This window comes from Manis javanica, chromosome 9, assembly GCF_040802235.1.
Source record: "Manis javanica isolate MJ-LG chromosome 9, MJ_LKY, whole genome shotgun sequence".
In the NCBI taxonomy this organism is placed as follows: domain Eukaryota; kingdom Metazoa; phylum Chordata; class Mammalia; order Pholidota; family Manidae; genus Manis; species Manis javanica.
This window is the reverse complement of record NC_133164.1, coordinates 11,225,246-11,252,569: the sequence shown is the minus strand read 5'-3', so window position 1 is coordinate 11,252,569 and position 27,324 is coordinate 11,225,246. Positions and strand designations below refer to the sequence as shown.

At 47.2% G+C, this 27,324-nt stretch overlaps 1 protein-coding gene across 2 annotated transcripts in view; it reads right to left on the bottom strand.

Moving 5' to 3' along the window:
* STK24 (serine/threonine kinase 24) overlaps positions 1–27,324 on the bottom strand; it is a 108,861-nt gene that overhangs the window by 20,810 nt on the left and 60,727 nt on the right. For both annotated transcript variants that reach the window (XM_037024957.2, XM_037024955.2), the window contains exons 3-5: positions 14,145–14,201; positions 7,513–7,621; positions 7,092–7,249 (exon numbers count right to left, since the gene is read on the bottom strand). In XM_037024957.2, the coding sequence (XP_036880852.2) occupies positions 7,092–7,249; positions 7,513–7,621; positions 14,145–14,201 (324 nt within the window). The remainder of the gene's footprint in view (positions 1–7,091; positions 7,250–7,512; positions 7,622–14,144; positions 14,202–27,324) is intronic.

Here is a 27,324-nt window from a genome sequence, read left to right as displayed (position 1 = left end):
TGGAAGGTGTTCCGTTTGAGCCCTGCAGGTAATGAAGGGAGAGCAGAGAAGTGTACCTGGGGAGTGGAGGCGTGTTTGCAACTCACCCCTCGAGCAATGCTCAGAGCTAAGCCCAGCTTTCCGGTGGAGAGCAGGCACCCTGGTCCCAGGAACTGGGGTTTAAATGCCAGCTCTACAGCCACCGTCTTATGACACCATATAGAACACTCAACCCGTGAGCCTAGTTCCCTCATCTGGAAACAGGCAATAATAAGGTGGTCATGCCAGGTGCCTTACACAGTGCCCAGAACTGAAAAATACTAAAATAATGTACCCCCACATACCCATCACATGAATGTAATCATTATTAACAATCTGCATACAGGCTTTGTCTATTCTTGCCATAGTATATTTTAAGTAAATCACAGACACCATGACGTTTTCTCTGAGTACTAGGTGTGCCAATATAAGAACTTCTTACTACAAACCAACACCTGACATTGGCAATGATTTCGAAATATCATGTAATGATTAAATTTTCTCAACTCTTCACAGAAAGTCATTTCATGATTGGTTTATCTGAATTAGGATCCAAACAAAGGAACCATATATTACAGTTGCTTGTCAGGTCCCCGAGGCTCTTTTAGTCTAGAACAGTCCACTCCCTTACCTCCCCAGTGCATTGATTGACTTGAGGAAGAAGTAGGCCCCCAATTCTGGATTTGCCTGGATTCTTCTTAGAGTCAATTAATGTGCTCTTCTAGCTCCTTTACATCCTGTCCAATGATCGGTTAGATGCACTGTGGGCAGGGAAGGGGGCTCCTCGTGGGGCACCCAGTGTCCAGCTGCCCACCCGCCTCCAACCCAGGCACGCCTGTGACCCTGGGTCAGTCAGGCGGATCAACAAATTCCTGGACCTTGTAAGTGAAAAGAGCAGGTGGTCTTGCAGAACTAGAGCTGGGGGGCTTTCTCAGCAGCAGACAGCAGTCCCCAGCGGAGACGGAGGAAGCTGACAGGAGTGCGGCACCACAGAGGCCAGCAGAGAACAGGGGCAGGGGACAAGGCTCCACTGTGCTCAGGCCAGGGCAGCTTTTCTGCGTGAATGAGTGAACCCATCATGCTTCAGGCAATTAAACCAGAACCTAATCAATCTCCCACACTCACTCCGCAGCACAGGAAGGGCAAGGCTGAAACCGTGCTCAGGACACTGCAGAACCCAAACGTTTTCTGACCTCCTACAACCTGGGAGCACTCACTCCCCACAACCCTACAGAGTACAAGAAATTCTCACTGCAAGCTTGCCTCACCCAGAGGCCTGTGGGGTTAATGCCTACCACATATTCTGTTTTCTTCTGTTCTTAGTGAAGATGGGAGAAACTACCAGCAAGCCTTATTCTAGTCTTTGTACTAAAGGGCTTGGTCTAGAAGAGCCAGCAGCAGGAGTGATATTCCTATTTTCCTTTCCTTCACGTTTCTACCTGACTGCACATGTGCATTACTTTATAAAAATCAGCAGACCCGTTCGCGTCCCTCCTCCAGGAGCTCCCACACCTGTGGCAGTGCAGGTAGCCGTGAGCAAGCGTGCAGGGCCCAGGAGGGAGGGCGAGGTGCAGGAGCAGAGGCGGCAGAGGGACGGGTGTGCGGCCCGGGACGGCAGCGGCTCCTTACACAGACTTAGGGCTCCTCCCTAAGTCTGCATAGCCATGTCTACCTGCCTGCCCCAGCCCTCCTGTGTTTCCTCACAGCTGCTGTTTGCAAACCCTACTGCTTGGCCCCAGTCTGTCCCCTGGCCATACAGACACAGGGCCTTTGTCCAGATGACCCCTGACAGACGCACCTCCAGAGCCCCAAGCACCCCATGACCACCTGAACACTCTACCTAGGGGGCCCAGGCCGATGGCGGTCCCTGCAGGTGGGCAGTCTGTCTCAGGATGTGCTTACACTCATTTCCCTCGGAGGTCTGAGGGCAGGCTGCCCAACACCAGGCTGGACAACAAGCAGACAGGCAGAAGGTGACAAGGACCTGGTGCTTGCTTCCACAAACCAGAAAGGACCAGCTGATGTCAGCCAAGCAAGCAGCCCTCCTGGCCCGCCCAGAGGGCACCTCCAAGGTCTTCAGAGTGATGAGGTATGGGCATCGCTTGCTGCTTCCCCATGAGGGTCACCAGCAGAGCCTCATCACAACAAACACATGCCACCCTGCCAGGCAGCCACACCAGGAGCCCGAGTGTCCCCCAGCTCCTAGAGCTCTTCTTTGGATCCTCCTAAATCAACCAGGTGCCAAGTGTGTGGCTCCTGACCTCTGGGCACCCTGGGTCCCCTCTATCCCTCCTGCCCGTGGCCTAGCTCAGAGCGATCCTATCTCCCTGGCACTTCCAGCGAGCTCCTGAGCACTTTCCTGCTTGCAGCCTCCCTCTCCGCACATCTACCATCCTGCTGACTAATCTGGAAGCCTTGACTGGCACTGGAGTAAATGGCAAGCAGTTTGGCATTAAATATCAAAAGCCATAAAAATATCCTGGCTTGTTAAAACCAATTAATTCTACTTCTAGGAATCTATCCTAAATAAATTTTAGATTTAGAAAAATAGCACATGCTGCCAAAAATATTTAGGAGCGGCATTACTTATGCTAAACCTTAGAAGAATGATTAAGTCACTAGGGCACATTAACTCACTTCAGTATCATGTACTCAACAACAACGGTAAGAGAATCATAAATAGAAATGGGCTTGTCTCTTAAGAAATACAACAAATTAGAGCATGTGTCTGGGTTTTAAAATAAAACATGTGAGGGAAGGGCATTTTCCAAAGCAATTAAAGTTGAGGTATGAGAGACCCATTTTACTGCCATTTAGGAAAAACATGAAATTAGGTATTAAGAGAAACAAAATGTGGTTTTCAACACAAGCCCAAGTCAAAAGTTATATGGGCAGGTGCTTTGAACTCCAGGTAATACAGCTTTTTTTCCTGTGGGCAATTCTAGTAGCACGCTCCTAATTCTATGACAACACAGAATTATTTGTTATTGATGATCGAGGACACTTCTCAAAGGGGCAGGGGCGGGCTACTAATATACAACAACATTCTAAATCCTTCCAATGCTGTGTTAATTAAGTAAACGTAAGTTGGCTACAAATTGGCAGATACAATTTAAATGGTATCAGAAATTTACGTATAGAAGATATTCTGGAAGAAGCCACAGTCAACTCCCTATAATCCAGAGGATGAAGGGGACAAAACCATGGAGAATCCCAAGTCAGTTATAACTAGTCAAAACATAGCTCAAAATGGATTTAATGTAAACTGGTTCCTTAGTTAGATAGATACACTGCTGGGGTACACATTCATAAGCAGCATCTAGAGGTATAAAAGCCATTTCTGAGCACTAAACAGCAACACATGTTCATCCGAAAAGGCCCATTACTATGCGCTAAAATAAAGCTGTGGTCAGTCTCCTGCCCTAATTCCTGATCTGGTACAGGGACCGGGCAGGGCAGGCCCCACCCCGCTGCATGGATCTCTACAACAGATGGACTAATACTGACACACTTCTGCTTATCTGTAACAGTTTTATTTTTTCCCATCAATACATCACCTGTTTTTGCTTTTCACCACGGTTAGACTGCAAACCATTATTTCAGCGATGACTGGACACCAAAACCCTCTGTGCATAGGTGCTGGGTCTACAGAGCTTTCCTTTTTATGTTGATTTTTTTCCTCAGTTTAAACAGTATGTACTGCTTTTGAGATCAAAAAAGGGCAAGGGTATTCACATGGGAACACTGACCCTGGCCTCTTGACGTCCACAGGACATCATTTTGGTTAACTGGCAGCTCAGTTTCTCCCTCTTCTCCTACCACATTCTTCCCCACCTCCTACAGTCCAAACACAAACGCCCCTCCTTTCCCGCAGGACCTGGTCTGATCGTCCTTGGCTCACTTTGGAGGGGCTGAAAAGGCCGTGCCTGTGAAGCCTTCCCCGGCCGCACTGACCTTCCTCACTCAGCGCCCTGCCCTCCCCACTGTCCTGATGGAGCAGCTGACGGCCGCACTGAGCACGTGAATTATTCAGCACAGTCCTGGGCACAGCTACAACAACAATGGCAGGAGGGCAGAGAAACAGACATGGAGTGGGGACAACGTGTGTACCCAGGTCCAACCCATGTGCTAACCATCACAGTATCTTATAAAGAAAGAGAAAAAAGATTAAATTCTTCAGCCCAACACCCTGCTCAGTGCTGAGAGCAAAGCTTCTTTGTGGGAGAGCAGTTATCTCCCTGGGCGCCTTCTCCCAAGTGAGGACTTCACCTAAGTTCCTGATGATACGACCCCAGCTAAAGGACCAATACGACCCTAACTCACCTTAAGCAACAGTCATCACCACAATCCTAACAATTCCTAAGGCAAATGGGCAGTCATGAATTAGTAACGCTGTGCTAAGATTAAGAACTGAGGCCGACCTGAGAGGCCCTGTATGTGCAAACACATTCAGAAAACCTAAGCAGCCTGGACACACAAGAAGGGGCCCGAGATCCTGGTTCAAGAGGTCACTGTGTTAAACTACATTCTAGACAAACACGTAAAACTAAAGCTCACTTAGCTTGATGAGAGGAAGATGCTGGTGAGGTGGGTGCATCCATCCTTAGCCTCTGAAAATCAGCGCATGCACCGGAGCTGACAGAAGCATGCGATCACAAGGGTAACAGACGCTGCTACCCCAGGGCCGAAAGCGCTTCCCCGGTAATGCAGAGACTGACGGGACCAAGTGTCTAGAAGCACACGCTACGAAGAAAGAAGGGGGAACTAACTGGACAGAAGCCGGACACATTGGATTCAGGAGCCCGGAACAGCTACAGTACCTACAGTGCCTCTCAAGGAGCATCGACCCCCCGCCCTCACCTCTCCTACCCAACCATCAGGCAAGCCTCGGTGAGCGCAGGGGAGGCGGTACTGGGAAGGACACCCACGCAGCAACCTCAGAACACGCCCTGTATCAGGCATTGTTCATGACAAGAACTGCTAACCCAGAGTCACAAATAATGGGGAGGGGGGAAGGGGGAGTCCACATTATCCCCAAGGCCCCAGACTGTAGAAGCCCAGCTCTGATAAGCCTCAAGGCTCAGACACAGCCATCAGTTTATCTGCACTTTCCACACCTCCTGGGTCAACAAACATGGGAAGCGAATTTCACATGAACACATTTCCACAGGTGATTTCCAGTTAAGATTTTTTGGGTATGATCCAAGCAAATGAAAGAATTAGCTTCTGACATAAGCCAGCATAAAAGGTTAAGCAAGGTTAACAGGAAATGTGATGCATTTTCTCAGGTTCACCAACCAAGTGTGTGTTCCCTGTCAGTTGGAGACAACATCTTTAAACCGACCTAAAAAGAACACTGCAACAGCTACTGATCACAGAAGAGCATTCTCATCTCAACAAGAACTCCATGAGGAAAGATAGCAAAGCTTTAAGATGCAGGAAAGTCTCTACTGCTTAGAGGCCACTTTCAGCAAATGTCCTGCACCAGGAAGAAAGATGGGGAGGGAAAGGTCTCAGGCAGACGGAGCAATTCTTGAACAAAAACTGTGAAGTGAGTAGTGACAAGTAATAATGCAAATGTAAGATCTGAATCCTGAGTCACATGTGCCATGGTTGATCAGCTAATTTACTAGAAAAGAAGAGAAAAAAACAATGAGCATGGTGTCATCAGTTAAGTTCAGGTAAGTCCTAGCCCCTACTAGTATCTAGAACCTATGAACTCTGAGAAAACCAAGAATGGACTGAACACGTAAGTTCCTATCTGGTCCTAAAATGATATACCCCAGCAAAAGGGCCAGTGCAAAGGGGGCTACAGATTTTCAAAATGGCCATGGAGGTGATCCATGGCTCAGGGCAAATCCACCACGAGAGACAAACATGCCTAAGATCAGTCAGCTGTTATACAAAAGATTGCAAACCTAAGAGTCACCTATGGGCCAGTAGCTGCCAAGTTCCACTAGGATGCCTGTGGAAGTCACAGCCACCACCACAACGCGACAGTGAGGCAGCCGAGCTGGGGCCTGCACCCCTGCAACCTCAGCACAATGTGGCACTTCACAGCAGCCGACGGTCCACAGCAGCGTCCTTCTGTCTCCAGGCGAAGTTACTCTGTGCTTCGTGTGCCGTGTGAAGGAGGCGGTAAGTCTACCGTGTATTGAGGCTTCCATTCAAGAAAAGGAACCAATGTCTGGCATGCAAACACATGTGAGTTAAGCATTTGTTCGCCTAGAAATTTTTGGTTCCAGAAAAGCCAATTCCCTGTGGACTATGTGCAGGTTTTACTGTGCACAAGCTGAGAAAGAGTGGCCTGCAGGGCATGAGATTAAATCAGAGATTTAGGAGACAGGGCCACTAGGATTTTTAGTCTATCCTAAAAAGTTTAAGAAAGTTGAAGGGCAATGGGATAAAATGAACACAGGAAAAATCAGGAGAGGACAACAAATGACAGGTCAAAGAGCTGGGAAAAAAGTAACCGTGGTTTGCCCCCAAATGGTAATGAGCTTCTGAGACAGAACAAAACAATGACAGGAAGGGTCTGCGGCAGCCACTGAAAGCATTATTGCCTCCACATTCTGGTCATACATTTCTATGAACTCTCCATTTCTCTTGTGAGATCCTCTTTCTCAACGTGTCCCTTCAGTATTGTACTGCTCGGAGTTCTGTCCGGGCCCTCGTCCCTCAATCACTGCACTTGGACCCCACCTGCCAGCCAGACCCGGATGACTCGCCACCCCTCTGGGAAGCCGTCCTCTAACGTGCGCCTCTGCTGGATGCCCCTCCACAGACATCTCCATAGGACCAGGCCCACCCGTTCCCACCACACCCCCAACAGCTCCTCACCTTCCCCACCACTTCAACTGCTGAAGCTAAAAGACTCATAACTGTGGGTTAAACACAGGGCATATGAAATGCTGCTGAGACAGAGAAGAAACCTGTTTTTAACCAATGTCCAAGGACTCCTTTATGACCTACTTCAAGGTACCACTTCACTTAACTGTTGAAGCTACAAGGTGACAACAAGGTTGTAAGGGAAGCAGTCTTTAGACCCAGCAAAGTGAGGCGCCATTCCTTACCTTTGAGTCGTAGGCCGACTGTTTGATGACTTCAGGCGCCATCCAGAAAGGGGTGCCCACGAAGGTGTTTCTTTTTATCTGGGTATCCGTCAGCTGGCCTGCCACGCCAAAATCAGCCAACTTCACCTCTCCATGTTCAGAGAGCAGAACGTTGGCAGCTGCAAAATGAAGCCAAAGACACTGTATCATTTGCTGTAGTGTTCAGTCTGCTGTCAGTTGGAGAACACGTACACTCTTCCCAGCAAGATCATGTGCCCAACAAGAACAAGCAGCAAGGGTATGCTTTCGGCGAGGCCCCTCCGAGCCAGCCCACCCCGGCACGCCGAAGGCACTCTGCACCTGCCCTGGGAAGGTTCGGACTGACTCTATGCTCCTGCCCACCTCAGGAATTTCAAAGGAGCAAAACAATATGCTTTCTTACCTTTAATATCTCTATGAATTTTCTTCTCTGAATGTAAATAATCAAGTCCTTTCAGAATTTCTCTTAATATAGTAGCAATCTGAGTTTCATCTAAAGGGCCAGGTTCTAACTAACAAGAAAAAAAATGATTAAAGTTACTTAAGTGGTATCTTAGCAGTAGTTTGAGATGATAAGTCAATATCACATTAAATGGACAAGAATAATTTTTAAAAATTTTTAAAAACTTCTTCACTCCAAACCAGATATTTTGCCCAAACAATTAAGACCTATTTAAAGGGCCCTAGGGACAAAAACCACCTCCACCAGAGAAAAATGATTCTGCTGGATGAAGCAAAGCTGCCCAAGAAGGCCTGCGGGCGGCCCCGCCCCACCCCGAGGCTGAGATACAAGGGCTCTAGCTGGGCAACTCACATTACTTGCTAGGCAGGGTCCCGAGCAGCCCAGCTCTGTCCTAACACACACTGGTTACCCAAACACAAGTGGTCAAAAGAGAAGGCTTCTGGGAGCCAACTCCTTTCTGAGGTTACCCCTGCACCAGAGCGTTTCAAATCTGAATTTTAAAACTTGGGGAAAGAGTTTTAAAACTTGGGGAAAGAGCTCAAGTCCTAGTGACCTGGGAATTTTGTTACATTTACACAGAGTCTATGTTATGTAATAAAAATATCATATTATCCTAATCAAGTCGTAACTGCCTCTGGAAACGTTTATTCTGAGAAACTCAAAGGAATTGCCCATACTGATACCCTAATATCATAATCATACAAAGATGTAAGGAAGAAATGTCAAGTACATGTATCCCCATTTTAAAAGGAAAATTAAACACTAGTTCTGGAGCTCAGCTCAAATGGTAATAGGGCCACCATCCCTTGCAGAGCAGGAGTTCGATCACATCTCATAACTGTATAAGTTACTTCAGCAAAACAACCTAATACTCCCTGAAGAACTAGAAGTAGGACCATCAGAGAAAGGGGCATAATTCTAATAATTTGAATTAATTTCTCATCTGAATAATGATCTTCAGTATTACGTTTTCAGATTTGACAGTGACTGAGAACAGAACCCAGTCACACTTGAGTCAACAGAAGACAAACCCCATGGCATCCATGCCTCAGACTGGGGCAGCATGCTGCACACTTTGTTTCACAGAACCTAATTTTTTCCAAATTCATCTGACCAACAGTCTTACTGTCAAGAAGCACACCTTGAAACTACTGTGCCAAGAACACAATAGGAAACCCTGCCTTGTCTGCCATCTCCACATCTATTTTAGAGTGTTCATAGAACGTAGAAATTCTAATACTCAAAAGGAGGACGACGAACTTTCTCATATCCTGGGGGAAAAGGGAAGATGCTGGGGCTTGCTCCTGTTCACACAGCAGAACACAGGAGAATCCCCCACGTGCAAAGGCATCTCACAGAGACCAGGCTCCATTTCCTCCTCCAGCAGGTTTTTTTACCCAAGCAGATAATCGGTTAACACTTGGCTAGATGTGGGCTAAACTCCCCTGCCCTTCTATTATCAAGTCTCTGCAAAGAAATAGCTAGCAGCCTGTGCCATCACCAAGGGAGATTGAAAAAAAAACAAAAACAAAACAGCTAAGGAAAACTAATTGAAAATCTTTCCCTGGATCATTAAAAGCTGACTCTGATATATGTATGGATATGCCCCTTTAAATCTGGCCTCAACACCACCCACCACTGATGTATATGCCATTAGGGATGGTGGAGGAGGGGTGAAAGAGAAAGACACTCTATTTATAGGATGGGGAGATCCTTCAGGGTGTCAAAATTCATTATAAAAGATGTCCAGTTGTCCACACCAGGGTTCCACCCTGGTGGGTAAGACCAGGTGGAGCTCAGTTCTCAGGATCATAAATTAGCATTCTCTACCATTAACATTTCTAAGCAGTATAAACATGGTGGTCTCCATCATTAAGAGGACTATGAAAGTTTCAAACAATCTACAAAATAAAGACTCCAGAAAACCAATTTAGACTGCACCTCATCTGTGGGTGATTTCTAGTTCCCTCCACCCAATCCTGAGTCTGTCTTCCCCCTTTCTCTGTGATAGAGACTATTAGCCAGGCACACAGCCCCCAACCAGAGACCACATGTGCCAGCCTCTGCAGCAGCCAGTTTGGCCATGTGACTAAGTTCTCACCAGCAAAATCTGAACAGAAGTGACACATGTCCCTTCCTGGTCTTGGCCTTGAAAACACTGGAGCCAGAGAGGACAATGACTGAAGACCACAGGAAGCCATGGGTCACAGATGTACAGCCACCCACCAGCACAGGCCCCTGACAAGCCCTTGGATTACAGGCCCGCGGCCCCATGTATGGGAGAGAAACCCCTTTCTGTGTGTGAGACATTGCCTGGGTGCTACCCCAGCAGCAGTCTGGCCTCCTGTGAATGAAGACTCCTTCTCATTTTCTTCTATCACGCTGCATGTTCATTTTTAAGTCTGTCAAACATCTGTGCCTGATTGACCACCTTAGGTGTCTTAGTTTCTTCTTAATTAGATCTCAAGTTCGTCCCTTAGATTCTCCTGCAATACTGACTGCTCTTTTCGTCAGCTACAAATCTCTCAGTCTCAGGCCTTCAGTTGCTAATCCTCACTCCGGTTCCCCCAGTTCCCCTCACCCTGCTGTATTTTCCCTGTAGTGCTCTCCTACATCCAACATACTCGACTGACTTCTCCCACTAGACTACAGCTCTGTGAGAATGAGGGTTCTCTTCTGCCTGTTTGCTGCAGTAATTTCCAATGACTAGAATAGTGCCTGATACGTAGTAGGTGCAAACTTGTGAATGCAAAATGATCACCTAAATTTTGCCACTTTTTAAGTTATAGATTCTTTAACTGTGTGATACATACATTCATAAGTCACGGCACCCTAGTAGTAGATGCAACTGGAGAAATTCTTTACACAAGTGGTCTTCAAACTATATTCCAAAGAACCCAGTGTTTCCTCAGAGTAGCCTTCAAGATCCTACATTTAATTTCAATTTATTAATTGTTTCTTTCAAATGAATAAAAATCAACAGACTGAACACACTCAAGTATGTGCACTCAAAATTTTACTCTAACATTTATGGTTCTCAACAGCTAAGCTATATTGTGTCCCCACCATTCCTCATACTCAATCCCAGACTTCACTGCTCAGATAGCAGGTAAAGGTATCAATGGCATTTTTTAAAAGTCAAGAAGGATGCATCAGCAGGAAAAGGAAGAGAGGGCTCCAGGGGACACACACTCTCCAATGCATCAGGGCATTGCCTGCCAGCTACGGAGATGCCCAGGCCCAGAGAACAGAACTGCGAAGTTCACCCATGAGCAGCATCTCAGCAATTCACAAAAAGCAGATCTCAGTTAATTCCAAACTTGAAGTCATAATGCCTCTCAAGTTGTGCCCTTCATTTTGTCTGACTCACAGGGCCGCAGATTTATTTCCACACCCCAACTGCAGTGGGAAAGAGGCTAGGACTCTCAACCTGCGGCAGCCACTTCCCCCTCTAGGGCCCGGCCCCTCTGGTCATAGAAAGGGGAAGGGAGGCCAGAGTTTCAGGTCTCGGCAGCTCAGACAGTTGGTGTTGCTGGTGCCTCATTACGGCTCAGCTGTGTGGTCACGAGACAGGACCGTGACACCTAGGCTGTTCCCTCCTCCCTCCAAACGTCCACCACTTCCCAGGAATGAGCACCCAAGCAATTCTACCCCGTCTACACGCCAGCCTGGAGTCTGCCTCCACTTGGAACCTCAATTCCACAGTTAAACGAAAGTCAAAAAAAAAAAAGAATTATCAGACATGCTCCAAGGCAAACCTGGGTGAAGGAAGTAACCATCTTCTGCCCCAGGCAAAGACATCATGAGTTGATGGGAGGGCCAAACTAATGTCTCACAGCCAAAGTAAAAGACACGACAACCACAGTGTAGAGCAAAAGCGCAAAACAAAATAATATGTACGTTGTAATTCAAACTATATAAAACACACATACTTATTATCAGAGGGGCTACAGGGAGACAACAGCATTATTTCCAAGTGGAGTGAAACCTTAGACAGTTTTCATTACTGTTACGGACTCAATGTGTGTATCTTCTCCACCCACCCAAAATTTGTATGTTGAAATCCTAACACCCAACGTGGGGATTTTAGGAGATGGAGCCTTTTGGAGTGACATGATCATGAGACTGGAACACTCACCAACAGCATTAGTACCTTTTCAAGATGCCAGAGGGCACTTGCTCTGTTCTCGGCTCTCTTATGCAGATACCTGCCACCACCTATAGGCCAGGAAGACTGCCTCACCACACCCCAGATTTGCCAGCACCCTGACTTCAGACTTGCCAGCCTCCAGAACTATGAGAAATCCGGGGTGATTTGTTCCAGCAGCCTGGGCTGACTGAGACAGTCACGGAGCGCACAAAGAGAGAAGAGAGGCAAGCGGAGGGCTGGCTGGGGGTCCTCGTGCTCTGCAGTGGCGGGGCGCTCTCCCTGAGCAGGACGCACCTCGCCACGTTTCCCTCCACAGGCCCTCCCTCACCCATGGGGCCACTTCAGTGTCATGTATAAATATATCAGCACTACGCCCCCACAGAATTTTTCAAAGAAATGCCCCAAATGCAGATTTTCAGCTATGTGGTATCATAATTTCACATGGGAAATCATGTTTTCTTAAATCTTTTATAAACATAGAGTAGACGTTCTAGAAATAATCCTAATAGTTTTCAACATTCAAAAAATAATTCTTGTATCCCAATATTAAAGTTTGTCCTCTTCTCTGAAGGCTGGGGGCAGGCCAACAGAAAAGGGTAAGAGACAGAGAAAGACACAAAGTCCACCTTCATTTTCAAGCTGGGGCACTTAACCCCTGAGTGTCTGTCTCCTTAGCTTCATCAATTAAAGGGATTACAGACATCCAAAAGCGTTGCCTGGTTCCTGTCACCAGGGCCACTGATGTGCAGGGAGGATGGCAGTTTGCTGGGAGGCCTGCCATATGGGGTTTTTTTTTTTAAGTGGAGGGGCGGGGGGTGGGGGTGGGGGTTCTATACCTCCTTCCAATTGTAATTGTCTACTCTGTCTAGAAGTCTGAAATTTCAGACTTCAGTTCAAAGCTCCAAAGAAAGTTACCCCTAAGTAAATTAAATTACTGTGACATTAAGAATGAATAAACTGAACCACTGAGACTGGAATTGCAGCTCTTAAGGACTCAGTGTCGGAGAGAGAGAGTCCCCACAAACAACTTTATATAGGCCACAAATGAAATTCACTTAAGATCACAGTAAATCTAATTACACAAAATGAGATAATTTTCTACATTCCTGTAGTATTTCCCAAAAGAGTAAAATAAATGAAAAGCTCTTTGTGTATATTTATGGGAATGAAGCAAGTCAAAAATTAATCCAGCTATTTTGTTGCTTTTTCCATTTTAATATAATCATATTAAGTTTATTGAAATTTCCTTTTGAAGACTATTTTGACCAACTGTATGGTTTACAACATTATGTGATTTTTAAAAATTAGATATATAAGCTCTTTAAAGGTAGTTTTAGAGATTTAACCTCTACCCCCCAAAAATTACCAAATGCTACTATTACTGTGAGAAAAAAAAATCTCCTTTTAATCAAAGGGTATTTCTTTCCTTAGTGAATAAAATTTGTGTAGGCTGTAGACTATACCACGAAAAAACATGGCTTCTTTCAGTGGTCAGTGAGAGCAGTGAAAACAGCACCCCCATTATCCCGACAACGTCTATCAGGCAGGACCCGCCCTCTGAGACTAAGACTGGGCTGAAATAAGCTGGGTGGAGAAAGACTGGGCCTGTCTGGAAGGCCACCACTCGCCCAAAAGTCCAGCTTTTCCAGGACAGGTCAGAAGAGGGTGCTGATTCCACTGATTTCACAGCATAACCACAATGAAGACAAACTGTCAAGTGCTACACACAACTGTGTGGGTCTTTTAAAATCTCTTCTGCATAAGCTATGTTTCAAGTACGACTTCAGCAATGCTCAAGCTGACTCTGAGGTGATGCTATGCCCACCCCCTCCACCCTGAGGAGGCTGGCACACTCCAGTGGCACAGCAGGTCCGGTACAGGGAGGAGGCACAGCCCCTGGCGGGGGTCCAGCTCCACCATAAACCACTGTGAGTGGTGACAAGGCCGCTCGCCGTGTCTCCATCCGGGAAACAGAAATGTGCGCTCCTGCCTGGCCTGGCCACCGCTCCGACACCATGTGCAGGCATCACACCCTGTCCATCTCCACCTCCTGAAATCGAAACTTAACTTTTAAAAATCCAAATTCTAATTATAAATGAAAATGTTACATTATCTGCAATATGAAGCAATGATGGGATGTGAGAGCCACAAAAGGTAAGCAAGATGATGACAGGCAGGACTCCATCGTGGCTTTTCTTAGTGAATTCACTGGTTTCCCATGGAATAACAACACTGCTTTCAAAGGGAAACCTCTAGTTTTCAGTAATGTATCAGAAGCAGAGATAAATATTGTTAAGGAATAGTTTGGTCCCTTCTTCATGCAACTTAGAGGGAAACAGAAATGGATAAAAACAGAATTATCTTTACAATCAAGACTGACTGAAGACCTTTGATGTGTATTAGTATCAGATGCAATACTTACCAGATCTAGAGCAGAGCCTCCACCGAGATATTCCATTATTATCCACAATTTAGTATCCTACACAAAACAAAAAAGGAAATTATTTTTAAAAAACAAAACCAGAACAAATCACTTTAGCTAACCTAAGAATATTTTTCACTATTACTTTGGAACTAGAAATTTTATAAATACTTAACAGCAAAGAAAGTCTGTCCACGTTAGTACTGTGTAGGAAAACCCGCACTAAGCCAGGGCGTCCAGGGCCCGCACCCGGCTCTCCTAGAGGCAGCACTATCTGGACCTACTGAACCGGAGTCTCGGAAAAGGGGACCAGTTTTCAAGAATCCCAGTCATGATCCTCAGGCCCAGGAGGGTTTGCCAGGCAAGAGCCAAGGGCGGTCACACACGCCCCTCCGTGGGAGTCAGTCGGAAGCACCCACAGCTCGCAGCCACAGGACCCGGTCGCTTCCCTTCCTCTGCCTGCAGCTCTGAGATGCACAGGGACCGGCCCTCAGTCTCTGTGAATAAGTGAGGGCGATGCCCCCCAGGAGGGCGACCAGAGCAGCCTTGCATTCACACCCTGGTTCTGCACAAAGGCAGCCAATTTCAGACACCCCAAAGGCCACCGCACTCTCTTCAGGGAGCTTTCCAGCAAAGCAGCCCCCAGCCCAGGCTTCGCGTCTGTGCCCTCTTGGCAACCCCCTCACCAGCGCCAACTCTGTGTCATTTCCCTTTGTCCCTCTTGAAGCAACTCAGCCCCCATGACTTCCAGAGTTCTCTTTTTTAAACACAAATCCCAAGGTGCCAGTATCTTGAAAACCACCAAGCAAGCAGGCAAACTTCTGCACCACCCGCTCTCCAAGGGGGGCAGCTGTGAGGTGGCCAGGAGTATGTGGGCTTGGGATCCTGACCCCTCCCTGCAGCCTGAGGGACCTGGGAAGTCATTTCCTCTCAGCTTCCGACTTGAGTGTCTAACCCAGTGACTGGCCCACAGAAACCAAGAGAGAATGACAACCAGTGACGTGGGTAACCTGCCACAGCCCCAGTAAGGTTCTGGTCCACTCCCCACTGGTAGGTTCACAGCAGCACTCACATCAGCCGGCTTCCTTGCTAAGTCATTATTTCATGTACCAGCTCTCATATGCACCAGAAGGGCAAAGAAAAAAGCACATGAAACCTCCCCAGGGCCCTCTGGCACCTGGAGGGTGGCACCGAGCCCTTGCTCTTCGGAGCCTTCCTGAGAAGGCCACTCGTCCAGGCCGCGCCGCCCTCCACAGTCCAGCCACCGACTCTGATGGGGCCTGCTTTCGGGAACATGTCACAGTTTCTCAGTCGGGACAACCCGCACCTGCTTCCCTCGCCCCTTGTGAACTTTTACGTTAGCCCTTTGGTCTGATTTTCATTTTGGATTTACTTGTTTGCAACAATGAACAGCAATGAAGCATGTGAGGGATGGCCAAGCTTGGCGAAGGGCAATCACGGTGCTCTGCCCAGGGAAGGGCCCGTTACGCTGGCTGTATATTCACTTCGGAGGCTCAAATAACATGCAATATTTGTAAAATAAATCCCTTTTAAAATCTAAAATAAATCCTGACATTTGGAGTCAGTTCTATGATCGTCTAAATAGAGTCCATGGTTTACTGAACACTTTCTCAAGCTTTTAAACACCCTTGATTACTAATATGAAGACAATCTCACTCTTGATAGGAAAAGGGACAAAAGTCTTAAATGATGTGTTTGGGATCCACTTTGTAGATACAAGCATTTTACTCACTCAGTAACCTGCCAGCCACGGGTGCTGACCTTGGACAGGCCCCAGCGCCCTCTGGTTCTGATTCCGAGAAAACATCCTACCAGAACACATTCTCGAAACTTCCTCCCACTTCACAAATGTGCCCAACAGCACAATTCCATAGCATCTGCTCTGGTAGAACATTTGTGTTGCTCTGTTTAGACATTCTAAAGGTACTTTGCCTGTTAGCTATGAACAAACTATTCCAGGGAATGACCAGGATCATTTTGGATGACACAGGAAATCAAAATTGTTGCTCTTAGGAACTTGGAACTTCAAATATTTACTTCTAACCCTTTTTTATGATGGTGTTTGACCCAGTTCCCACCCCTTTTATTTTACAAGCAATAAGAGTGAGTTTGCTAACAGCTCTCAGCAGGTAGGTAATCTCACTCTGGGCCCCATCTAGCTGGCCGTGCAACGGGACGACACCCTGAGAACCACTTTTGCTGACTTGGGAGATTCGAGCGTCACCACATTTTCCTGAAACAGCAAGACACCAGCGACCACACCCTGTCTGCCTTCCAAGTTCCTCCTCCTAAACCCCCTGCTGGGTTGGCCCAGCAGGTAGCTCACTACCAGGGAAACAAAATTACCCTTTAAACATGCTACTTCCTCCTTTCAGGGACCCATACAAGGGAGAAAGTGACCCATTTACCCATGCTACTTACTGTCTCAGAGGCATTTCAGCAACAGCCCAACAACTGGCCATCTAGGTGCTCCCAGCTGGAGACTAAAACTCCATCCTTTCCGTGCAAAGACTTTGCAGTCCTGGAGAAGGAAACGATAAAAACGCCAGCCTGCTTCTACTTCCATGCAGCTTGCCCCTGGTGCCAGCTGTGCTGGGGTGTGAATACGCCCCAAGCACCAGTTCCTCCAGATCTAGGGCACTCAGGAAACCAGCATGAGGCCCTTTATCCAGGCCACTGCTGCTTAAATGCCCTCGCTAGGTCCTATGACTAAGGGCTTTTGTCCCCAGTTCCACTGGCCCCACCATTCAGGGAATGTACACGTTGCATCATGAAAGGTTCCACTGGTCGCCAGCTCTCGGATACACCTGCTTTCAACCCCACTGGCTGTGCTGTTCACTCGCGTGTGGCGTGGAGAGTCCACGAGGCAGTGCAGGAGGCAGGGGAGGCCTCCACTTCGGCAGCTGCCCCGGCTCCTGCTCTCTGCGCCCGGCACGCAGCTGCCGATGGGCCACTGAGCAGCCTCTAGGGGGCAGCACCGGGAGGGAGGAGGGGGAACAACTGCTCTACAAATTGTAACTGTCACCATGAGGGGAGCAAAGAGAAGGTACAGCAGGGCCACGCCAGATCTCAGTCAGAACCATGGGTTTTATGAGCTGGCACCGGGGTCAGGGAGAAGTGGAGGGAAAGGACAAGCGGTGGCAGAGCGGCAGGAGAGACCTAACGAAGGTGGGCAAAGGACAGGGCCGGGTGGGGGTGACCTGAGAAGCAACAAAGAAAGGCTGACCTTGCAGCTCTCACCAAACAGTGGACTTTCTCCTAAAAGTCTTGGAAAGGAACAGAGCAGACACTGGTTTTGGAGTAAACGCTGGATGTGTGAGAAGGGGCGAGGGAGGAGGCAAAAGCCCAGTGGGAGAGGCTTGGCAGGCGGAATGACGGGACTGGGGGAGCCCAGGGAGGTCGGGGCGACCTCTGGGAATGCAGGCCCACCCGGCAACCGGCACGGAGCCCTGGGGAAGGAGGAAGGGGGAACAGTGACTTTGGACAGGTTGACAAAGACGTCCACAAGCCATTCAGGTATCAAGAGTAAACCTCTTTTTGCTCTTTAAAACAAACAGAACAATTTAGTGCTTTTAAAATATCCAATAGCTTCTCATGAATTCCACATACTGTTCTGGTGAACCAGCCCTCCACAGGCCTGCACACACCTGGCTCTTCATCTCACCTGCACTGTCCCCTCTGGCTCCGGGTCCCGTCTCTGGGCCCAAAGCATCCACATGCCCCCATCCAGCTGCAGCAGTGCTCTCTGTGCGCCCACCAACCCCACCCCCAGGTGCCCATCCCACCAGTGCCCCCACACGCAGTGCATCCCCTCCCCTGGCGCCTTCAGTCCTCTCCGCAGCTCTGCCCAGGGGACTCGATCCTGTCACCTTCCCTGACTCTTTCCCAGGGACCCACGAGCACCATGGGTTTTACTTTGCTCCTCCTTCCCCAGCCAGAATTCCCAAACGATTGCCCCCAGCTGTTGTTTTCTTCCCTAAGGAAAAGGAAGGGCGAAGAGTAAACTTTGCCTCCCTCATAACCAGGGTGAGGACAGCAGGCAGTGGACACCATGGGAATGGAGCAGAGGGCAGGACACTGAGCCAGCAGGCACCCCAGATGCAGAAGAGAGCCCACGAGGTGGCAGGGGCAGCCTTACGCCTCCAACACCGACGCGTAGTCAACAGACAGAACAGGTCTCGTAAACCTGCTGTCAGTCATGATCCCAAATGATCGTTTCTACCACATTCATCCTAAAATAAACATTCTACAGGGAGCAAACGGATAAGCTTGGGAAAATGAAAGATGCGCTTTGAAGGTTGCAGGCAAAGCACCCCACTTCCCCACCCCACCCCCAACACACACACCAGTACTTCTCAGCCTTGGCACTACCGACACTTGAAGTTGGAGAATTCTACGTTGTAGGGGTGGCCCTGTGCATTGCAGACACCACCCATGACCCTCCACCCACTAGATGCCAGTAACACACCCCAGATCTGATAACTGAAAGTCTCCAGACATTAGCAACATCCTGAGGGCCAAAATCGCCCCCGTTGATAACCACTGAACTGCACCATCAGTGTTGATAAGCTTGCAGTGTCGCTGCACCAGAAGTGCTGACTGTTAATTCTCTCCTTATTCTTAGCAGAGTCAGTTCATACCAGCTAGAAGATGATCACTAATTCACTGTGAGGCAGCTATAAGCTTCAAATTCCTTATCCATAAAAAGATGGCAATAATCTCCATGTCTCTAAACCTCACAGCTCAATGAACAATAAAATGAGATAATGAATGTGAAAGCACTTTGCAAAGTTCAAGGTACTAAATACATGCAGAGTGCTATTAGTTTTATCAACCCATAAATGCCCTAAAATAACCTGGCAAAACCAAAATAGGCCAGTTAACAAGACTAAATACAAGATTCTCTGCATGGGAGTTTCTGAGCAGAATAAAATCTGGAACAATGATTCATATACATTCTACACAAGGATGAAAAAGTAATTATTGCCCTACAAGCCTAAGGCAGGAATATCTGAGAAGGATGTTCTGAAGGGACACAATGGCCCTGTTCTCAGTGACCAAGTAGCCAAACACTGTCACCGCCCAATTGTACAATCAAAAACCTTACAAAACGTGACTTTAGAAAAATACCGACTCTAGGATTCCAGGTGGGTTCCCACACACTCATTTTTGCTGTACCAACTACCGCCTCTATGCTGGTTCTTGCTTCTCTCCTGAACTTCAAAACCATGCTTCCAGCTGCTGCTCAGGTATATGTACCAGAATGTCCCATCCGTGGCCCACTAAAGTATGAAGAGCCACCTCTGCTTCTGTTTGCCCCACTGTCCTCTTCCTGACATGCCCATTTGCTGCATTCACGGTCACATTTACGGGCTTCTCAGTGAACACTCCTCTGCGGCGCATCTGGAATGCCTCCAGGTCTTGCCCTGACCATCTGCTTTGATTTTCTTATCTTACTTTTCTCCTCTCCTCATTTATTCTGCCCTGTAGGTAGATGCTGGTTATTGTTCTCTCATGCAAGTGTTCTAGTGATTTTCCCACAGCATATTAAATTCAGCTGAAACCCCGCCAAGGCATTCTCTCCTGCTTTAGCTGCCCAGGATAGCGGTTACTCCCTGACCATCTCCTCCTCCCCATCTGCCCGCAGGCTCTTCTGTCACAGGCCCTCAGGTGCAGCTCAAAGGCCATTGCTCTCCTGGAGCCTCGTCTAAGCCTTCTCCTCATTCAGATCAGGGCCTCTCCTCTGAACACCCGCAGCCTTTGGTATCTCTTCTGTGGTACCCACCACAGGCTGTTTGACCATAGTTACTGACCCACTTTTCTATTATGAAAAACTGTCCCTTAAAGTCAGAGCCTGGGCCTTACTCATTTTATACCCCCTCTATGACACTGTGGGCATGGCAGGAGTCTGAATCATTTCAGAAATGCAAGTATCTGTGATTCAGAGGGACAACTGGGTAAACTTTTTGAGGTCAGGAACTGTGTTCAACACATTCTTTGAGTACGGTTGGAAGGTGCCCTAAATGTCAGGCAGTCACTTTGACAATAAAACAAGGTGGGGCTCAGACTTAGATGCCAGTTTCACAAACCTCTCAAGTGGCCCTGGGTTCAACCAGGGGGGGATTCTGAAGTTACAATGGTAGTAATAGCGTATACGTTCACTGACTGTGTGCTTGGCATGTTACTGTTCAGTCCCATGAGCAGATGGGGAAACTGAGCCTGAAGCAACGAGGGTCTGGTCTCAGAGGTCAAGGAGCTGGTAAGGGTAGAGGCAGGATTTCAACCAGTCTCAACATTCTGTGCTCATGCACACACCTTAGCAAAAGGTACCTCTGCTTTAAAAAAAAAAAAAAAAACATATTCTTACAGAATGCTGTGACCCCAGATTGTTTTAATAAAACCTACTGCATCGCTGACACCTCTTGGGCTCAGGCTTTTGTTCTGTTACGGCTAATGGATGTGGAGGCCTCTGAATGCAGCGCAGATGCAAAGCAGAGCTTACTTCATTTCAGAATTCCTCCTTTAAAATCTTGTTCTTTGTTAGCTGTGCAGAATCCACCCCTTTTCATTTACCTTGTTCTAACCTATCACCTCCTGGTGTCTGTCAAGCCTTTGGAGGGTGGTTAATGTGGGGACCCCTAATTCAGTCACCAATTCCAGATACCCAGGAAGCCCTTCCAAACAATTCAGCACAAGTTTGCCAGTAAGTGCTATCATTCCCAATGCTGTGTCAATTTCTGCAAACAAAAACTAAAAGCAGAATCAAAAGACAAATAACGAAAATGCTGTCTTTGCAGCTCATATTACAGGAGGGCTAATTTCCCTAAAGTGTTAAAAGCCCCTACTTTTAAAAAAGGCCAGGAACCCAACAGAAAATGGGCCTTCCTCCTGGTCAAGTAGGTGGGGTCCCCACCATCACTTTGAATCATGCAGTGCAGCAGCAGTTCATAAAAGTGGCTCATGTGACTCTTCTAATAATCCTATCTACTTAGGTAATCAGTCTCTTCCCATTTTACAAATTAAGACACCTGGTCAGTGGCAAGGAAGGACAGCAGCTGGGATATGCTGATGTTGAGTCAGAAACTAAACAAGAACCCCAATAACAAACAGCACAGACTCGAAGCAATTTGTACAGGATTCCAGTAAGGAAAATGCTTTTTAATGTAACTGTTCTTAACATTTAACTGTTTAACTTGTTTCCTTTTAGAATCCAATGAACTCTGACTGCCTGAAAAATACATCAATTTACAAATGTTTGTGACCTGTGGGATTCACATGCCCCACTCCATCATGCCTTGTTTAAGAATTCTTATCCTAATGTCCTTTAATAGGCCTATAACACTGGGTACTCCCTAAAATTCTCTTCTCAGAATTGATTTATGGCATTGCACTATCTCTTTTATAGGGGCTGCCCTATAACTGTGAGTGTTGTGGGGGGGGGCGGGGGGCGGGAGAAAGGGGGAGGAGTTTTTTAGTAATTAAGTCTGCCTGGATGGGTACTGAGACGTTCTCCTTATCATCAACACAAATTTGACACAACACAATATAAATATGTTACTGGGGAGTCTCTGTGCTGAATGCTGATAGATACTAGGATGAACAAAAACCCTGCTTAAATTTAGAAGACACTTACAAGATAACCAGGGAAATACACTCAACAAATCTTCTAAATCTGAGGGACAAGAAAAGTAACAGAGAAGCATGAAAAGTGCCCAGAGAGGTACAAGAAGGGTTTTTCTTTCCTCCCTCAAATCTGTCCTCCTAGGAGAACAATCCAATCCAGTCAGTGATCATAACTGCTTCACTCAACAGGTTCTCATAGTCTTGCAATGAAGCTAACAACATGCTCTTTTTGCAAGTGAAACACTTCTAGTAATTACAATACTACCCCCTTTGATAGGTGAAAATCTTAATGGTCATAATGTAACATATGTCAGAAATATCAGTCAGGAAATCATAAGACCAAAAGTGATTACTGAGGACTTAGTATTAATTCTTTGATAAAGACCAAGACCACAAGAGATCAGACAAGACCAAGTTAGAGGGTGAGTTTGGCTGAGGAGGAATTAAGACTTTACTGTGTTTTGCAAATTTTTTAAAAGGTGCCTTTGATATTATTATTCTAAGGCAATAAGGAACTGGTAGATTTACAAGTACTTTAAATGCATGGGCAGCATACCCACATTTATACATTTACTGCCAGGCATGGAGAATAACTTAAAGGCAGACGGGTTCTGAAGGGACTTTTCAATATGCTTGTCTGGCCAGTGCTGGATTGTACTGAGAAAAAGCTTTGGCTGTCTGAACACTCTGCTCTCTTTCTTCAAACATTTTAGCTACCTCACCAACATGTATTTTCTGCACAGTCCTACTCTGGGTGAACAGTTAGATACACGTGATCTTGATTTATAATGTTCATTAGTGATGTGCTACAGAAAACAGTCAAGCTGACCTTGGATCAGACGCGCAGGTCCTAAGGTGCTCTGGCCGAGGCGGCCCTGGGGCTCAGAAGTCAGGCAACAGGCTGAATGGGCACCCAAGCTGCAGCTGGGTATGCAGACACATGCTTCTGGCGCCCGCACTCACCCATGGAGTGAGTCCCCACCACCCAGCGCTGTTCCACCTCAGGCAGGAGCACCCTGCTGCAGCACAGACAAATCTCACGGCTCCACGAGACTCCTAGACAATGGCCAGCTGTGTGCTCTGCCTAGCACCTGGCCAACCACAGTCAGTCAGTAATGATCATAAAAAACAGGTTACTTCCAGACAGAATTCAATACAAGGCCTGGCTCTAGCCGTCCATTTTTCTTATTCTGAAGCAGATGTCTGTATTTACCCAAATGCCCTGAAGTCATGCTGTGCTGCTTAAACTACTAGATGAGAGTTTATTTGCCTCGCTGGGAATAAGCCTCCTCCCTCGTTGATTACCTTATGAGTAGCCCCTCTTTACATAATCTAAGTTTTATGATGTCATATAGCATACCATTTTTTAGAAATTTACTCAGAAATATCGAAGTTTTAGAAAAGAAAGCGTATGGCATAATTATTTTCTCCAAATACATCAGCTGCATTGAGATACTCCAGATGGAGGTTTAAATATGTGGAACATTTATGTTGAGACAAAAAGAACTAGAAATACAATTAATAGTTATTTTAAATTATAGGTAGTATTAGCCAGAAAAGAGAGCTGAGTTTCTTTTTGGAGAAGTAAAATATTTAGCCTAATTGGAATTGCAATTCATTCAACTTTCTGGATAGAAAAACCTAAGATGGAACTGCCAAATGTCGTCAGGGACTTCCTTCCATTACACCAGGACAGCGTGTCCAGAGAGAAAAAGGAATCCACAGTCCCCATCCTCAGAAACATTTCAGAGCAGATCTTTTATATTAGCTTTGGCATTGAGCCTAAGATTTTTTTACCCATGATTGATTGCGAAATGCAATGTATTCCCTTGTGATCTGAAAGCAAGATTTACTTGCAGGTGTTAGTCCACCCCAGTGAAAAGTAAGTAGGTTTGCTTTTCACCCTCAGCCACCCTGGAGTCTGGTACCACGGACTCAACGTGCCATTTCCATTCTTCCCAGAAACAGAAGGACAGATACTTGCATACACTAAAAATTACTCTCAGAGAAAACAGATGTACTTCTCCCTCTCCCAAGCGGCAGCTGTTCCAGGACATGGAAAATGCAGGAGATGACTTCCATATGGCAGAGGAAGGCTTGGTGCACGGTGACCCTGCGTGGGAGTCTGCGGAGGGCTGATGAGTCCTGCTGTGTCCCGCCAGCAGCCCCTCCGGCGGGGGAGCACCCACTAAGGCAAGGGAGCACCCACTCAGGCCGGGGAGACCCAGCTCCGCTAGCTGGGCAGTAGCGTGAGCTCGGGAGCCCAGGACAGCCTCTCTGCGTCTGCATCAACAAGTGTGATCTCCAAGTCCTAACAAGACAGCCAAAGTCAGGAGCAAATTGTTAAAATCCTAACTTATGCCACAAGGATAAAGCTTTGGTTTTTGTTTCAGAGAAAGGAAATATTCCCAGAAAAAAGAAATCTGACTGCACTGCCACATCAGACGGTGGGGTGTGAGGCTTGCATGCAGGGGAAAGCTACCCCCCCACACACACATACCCTGTGTTGCAGGACAGGCAGCTCCCTGTAACCAGAACAAGTCTGCATCCATCAGACTCAAACCTCCGCGTCCCTGAGACGGGCCCTGGCCTGAGTCTAGATCAACAACGGGGCCCTTCTTGAAGAACCTTGGGCCTCCCCCTCCACAACATAAAAAATCCAGTTTACAAACATCTGGGAAATTACCACTGAGAGGAGGTTTTAAAGAGCTGTGTATATGGGTCATGTTTATTAAAATGTACATGAATTTCGTCTCTTTTCAGAGACACCATTTATTAAGTCACATCACTTAAATGGAACCACAGCCTAAACCCATTTTCTTTAAACAGTACAGATTAATTAGAGACAACAAATAATGAAAAGAGAAATAAGAAGCATGGAAATAGGACAGATATTTGGAAGTAACTCTGAAATCAATTGTGTTTAAAATAACAAGCCAAAACCTAAGAAAACAACCCAAAAGAATCACAGAACAGATGATAAAATGGACAAATCTATCATTTCCTGGCACATATTCCACACTCCCTTCCAAGTTTTAATATACTGAGAGGATAACAATGTTGGGTCAAGCATTTCTAGAAGCAACCAGCATCTTCCAGATTCCTCCCAACTCCCCCAGATGCTGACACAGGCCAGGGAAGCCTGCGAGTCCCAGGTAGGCGCGTTCCTTACCCGCCAGGCCCACCCGCTCTGCTGTCTCCTCTGCCCAAGCACTTCTTCCTCCCCGGGTTCCCAAAGCCACCTCCCCCGTGAGACCCTCTCTACCATTCAGTGAATGGCAGCCCCTACAGCACTCGCCGACCAGCCGGTATTTGTGTACCGCTTTATCATGGTCTCCCTCCTTGAGCTCCGGGAGGTCCGTCAACACCGCTCACTGAAGCACACTTCTTTTTCCCACACCTGCCATGTGAACGAAAGGAAGACACCAAGTGTTTCCTGTTCCCTTATTTTAACTTCTGAGCTACAGAAAGTCATGAAGCCCCCATAAAAATCCAGGATTAGAGGCTAAAACCCTACTGTCCCAATCTCACACTGTTTACCTCAAATTATGTGTCACAGTCTTTGAGGAACTGAAGAGCTGCAGAGACACGGCAGCTCAGAAGGTGGGGGCCATGCTGGCAAGGCTCATGAAAGCAGCTTCACCCACACACCCGCCAGACCCTGCTGGCCTCTGCCCCCTAAACTCTGCAGACCGCCTGAACCCCAGCCCTCGCCTTGCTGGTGGCTTTTTCTTCCTATTCCTAGAACAGAGGTGGGCGGGTGCCAGGAAGTGTAGAGAAACTGGCACTTCATTGAGAAGGCATCACAACGGGGTGTGGCCAGAGAAGGCCAGGTGCTGGAGCCACATAATTTGACTTTTCCTAGAGTCACCTCTCTATCCCTCAATTTTACCAATTCCCAATTTTACCAGCAAGAACTATCAAAGAGAGCGAGCTACACAGAGGCTGAACTACCAGCGGCACCTGGGTAAGTACTAGCCCTGCCTGGAGGGTGGTAGGTACCACCAGGGCCACGAAATGAATGAGTGGGCATCAGGATGGACGATGTGGGGGAAGGCTTTGCCGGCTCCCCTCCTGTGCTGCCTCCCCCAATACCCTTCACTGGGCAGGCACGGGGCGGGGGTCCCCGGCCTGCACTCTCCCCACCAGCTGAGCCTCTGGAGGCAAGGTGATGAGACAAAGCAGGACCTGAGGCAACCCTGACAGCTGATGAAGAGGAATATTCTGGTAACTTTGTCTCTAGATTTTGTCTTCTAGGGACCATCAGTGATTCCATCAGGGCCTTCAACATGGTTCCCTCGAAACAGTTCCAAATAAAGGCCTAATGTTCTTGGCATGCTCATCCGTATAAAGCACTGAACACATTTCTAATCTTCCGTGTGTGGTCCAAGGGGGCTCCTGAACCTCGGGAATTTAAATTTGGGTTGTTCAAAAGCACAACCAGGCCATGGCCCTGCTCCCAGTTCAGGGACAGCATGTGCATTTTTCTAAGTCCCCTGTGTATACCTGCTTAAAGTGACGACCTCTGGATTAAATGAGCACCTTGGCATCACTCCCTTATAATAAGAACTTTTGATTCACTGAGACCTATCTCCTCAGAGAGAAGAATTCACTGCTCTGGGCCTGCTGATGGTGAAGTTCCCATGGACATGCTAAAGGCATCATCTGACAGACACACCAGTAAGCAGATCTGAGGCCTGGGAGGGTCCAGGCCCAGTGCCCAAGGCTGGACCAGAGGAGCAAGCAAAGAACAAGCAGGGCAAGCAAGACAACTGCCAACAGGAACCCAGGTAAAGAAGGGCGAGTGGAGACACTAAGTTCTGATCAGAGCAAGGCTGGCATGCTCCCCAGACCAGAGGGCAGGGGCTCATCTCGGCCCCGCCCATGGCTGCACTCCACGCTCCTACACAGTGACTGACCTGACAGCTTATCAGTGTGTAAGTTGTTCATTAAATGAACCAAATGTGAACCACACCCACCCGAGGCAGAGGAAAATGTCAGAGATCTCTTTAAAAAGATTTCAAGAACAATCAAGACAAAAAGACTTTAGGGTAACGTGTTCATCAGAACTCCCTCAACCCCCAACAATTTCTGTTAAGATATTAACCTATTACAGCTTTTAGCTCTTGTAATTTTTGTGTGTCTGCTAACATCACTCTGTGTTTCCTAAGGAACAGAACATGCACAAATAGTTTACAGCTTATCTTCTCTCAAAGCCCACTGCTTACTCAGGGAACTACTGAAAAATAAAACTGTGTAAAACATTCACATTCTACTTCAGTAAGTGCCTTTTATTTAATGCTTCACAGTCCTTTGTCAATTCATCCAGTTTTAAAAACACAAACATTTTAAGGGATATTTTACAAAAGACAGCAAAATACAAAATAACAAGAGACCCACAGAAAGCCATTACTTAGAGCTAAACTGGCATCCCTAGACTTGCTTCTTGACCACACCTCATGTTTCCTAAGGTTCATCTCCCCAAGCATGCTGACTGCAGAAGCTACTTGAGGAGGGATCTGCCAGTGACTCAGTA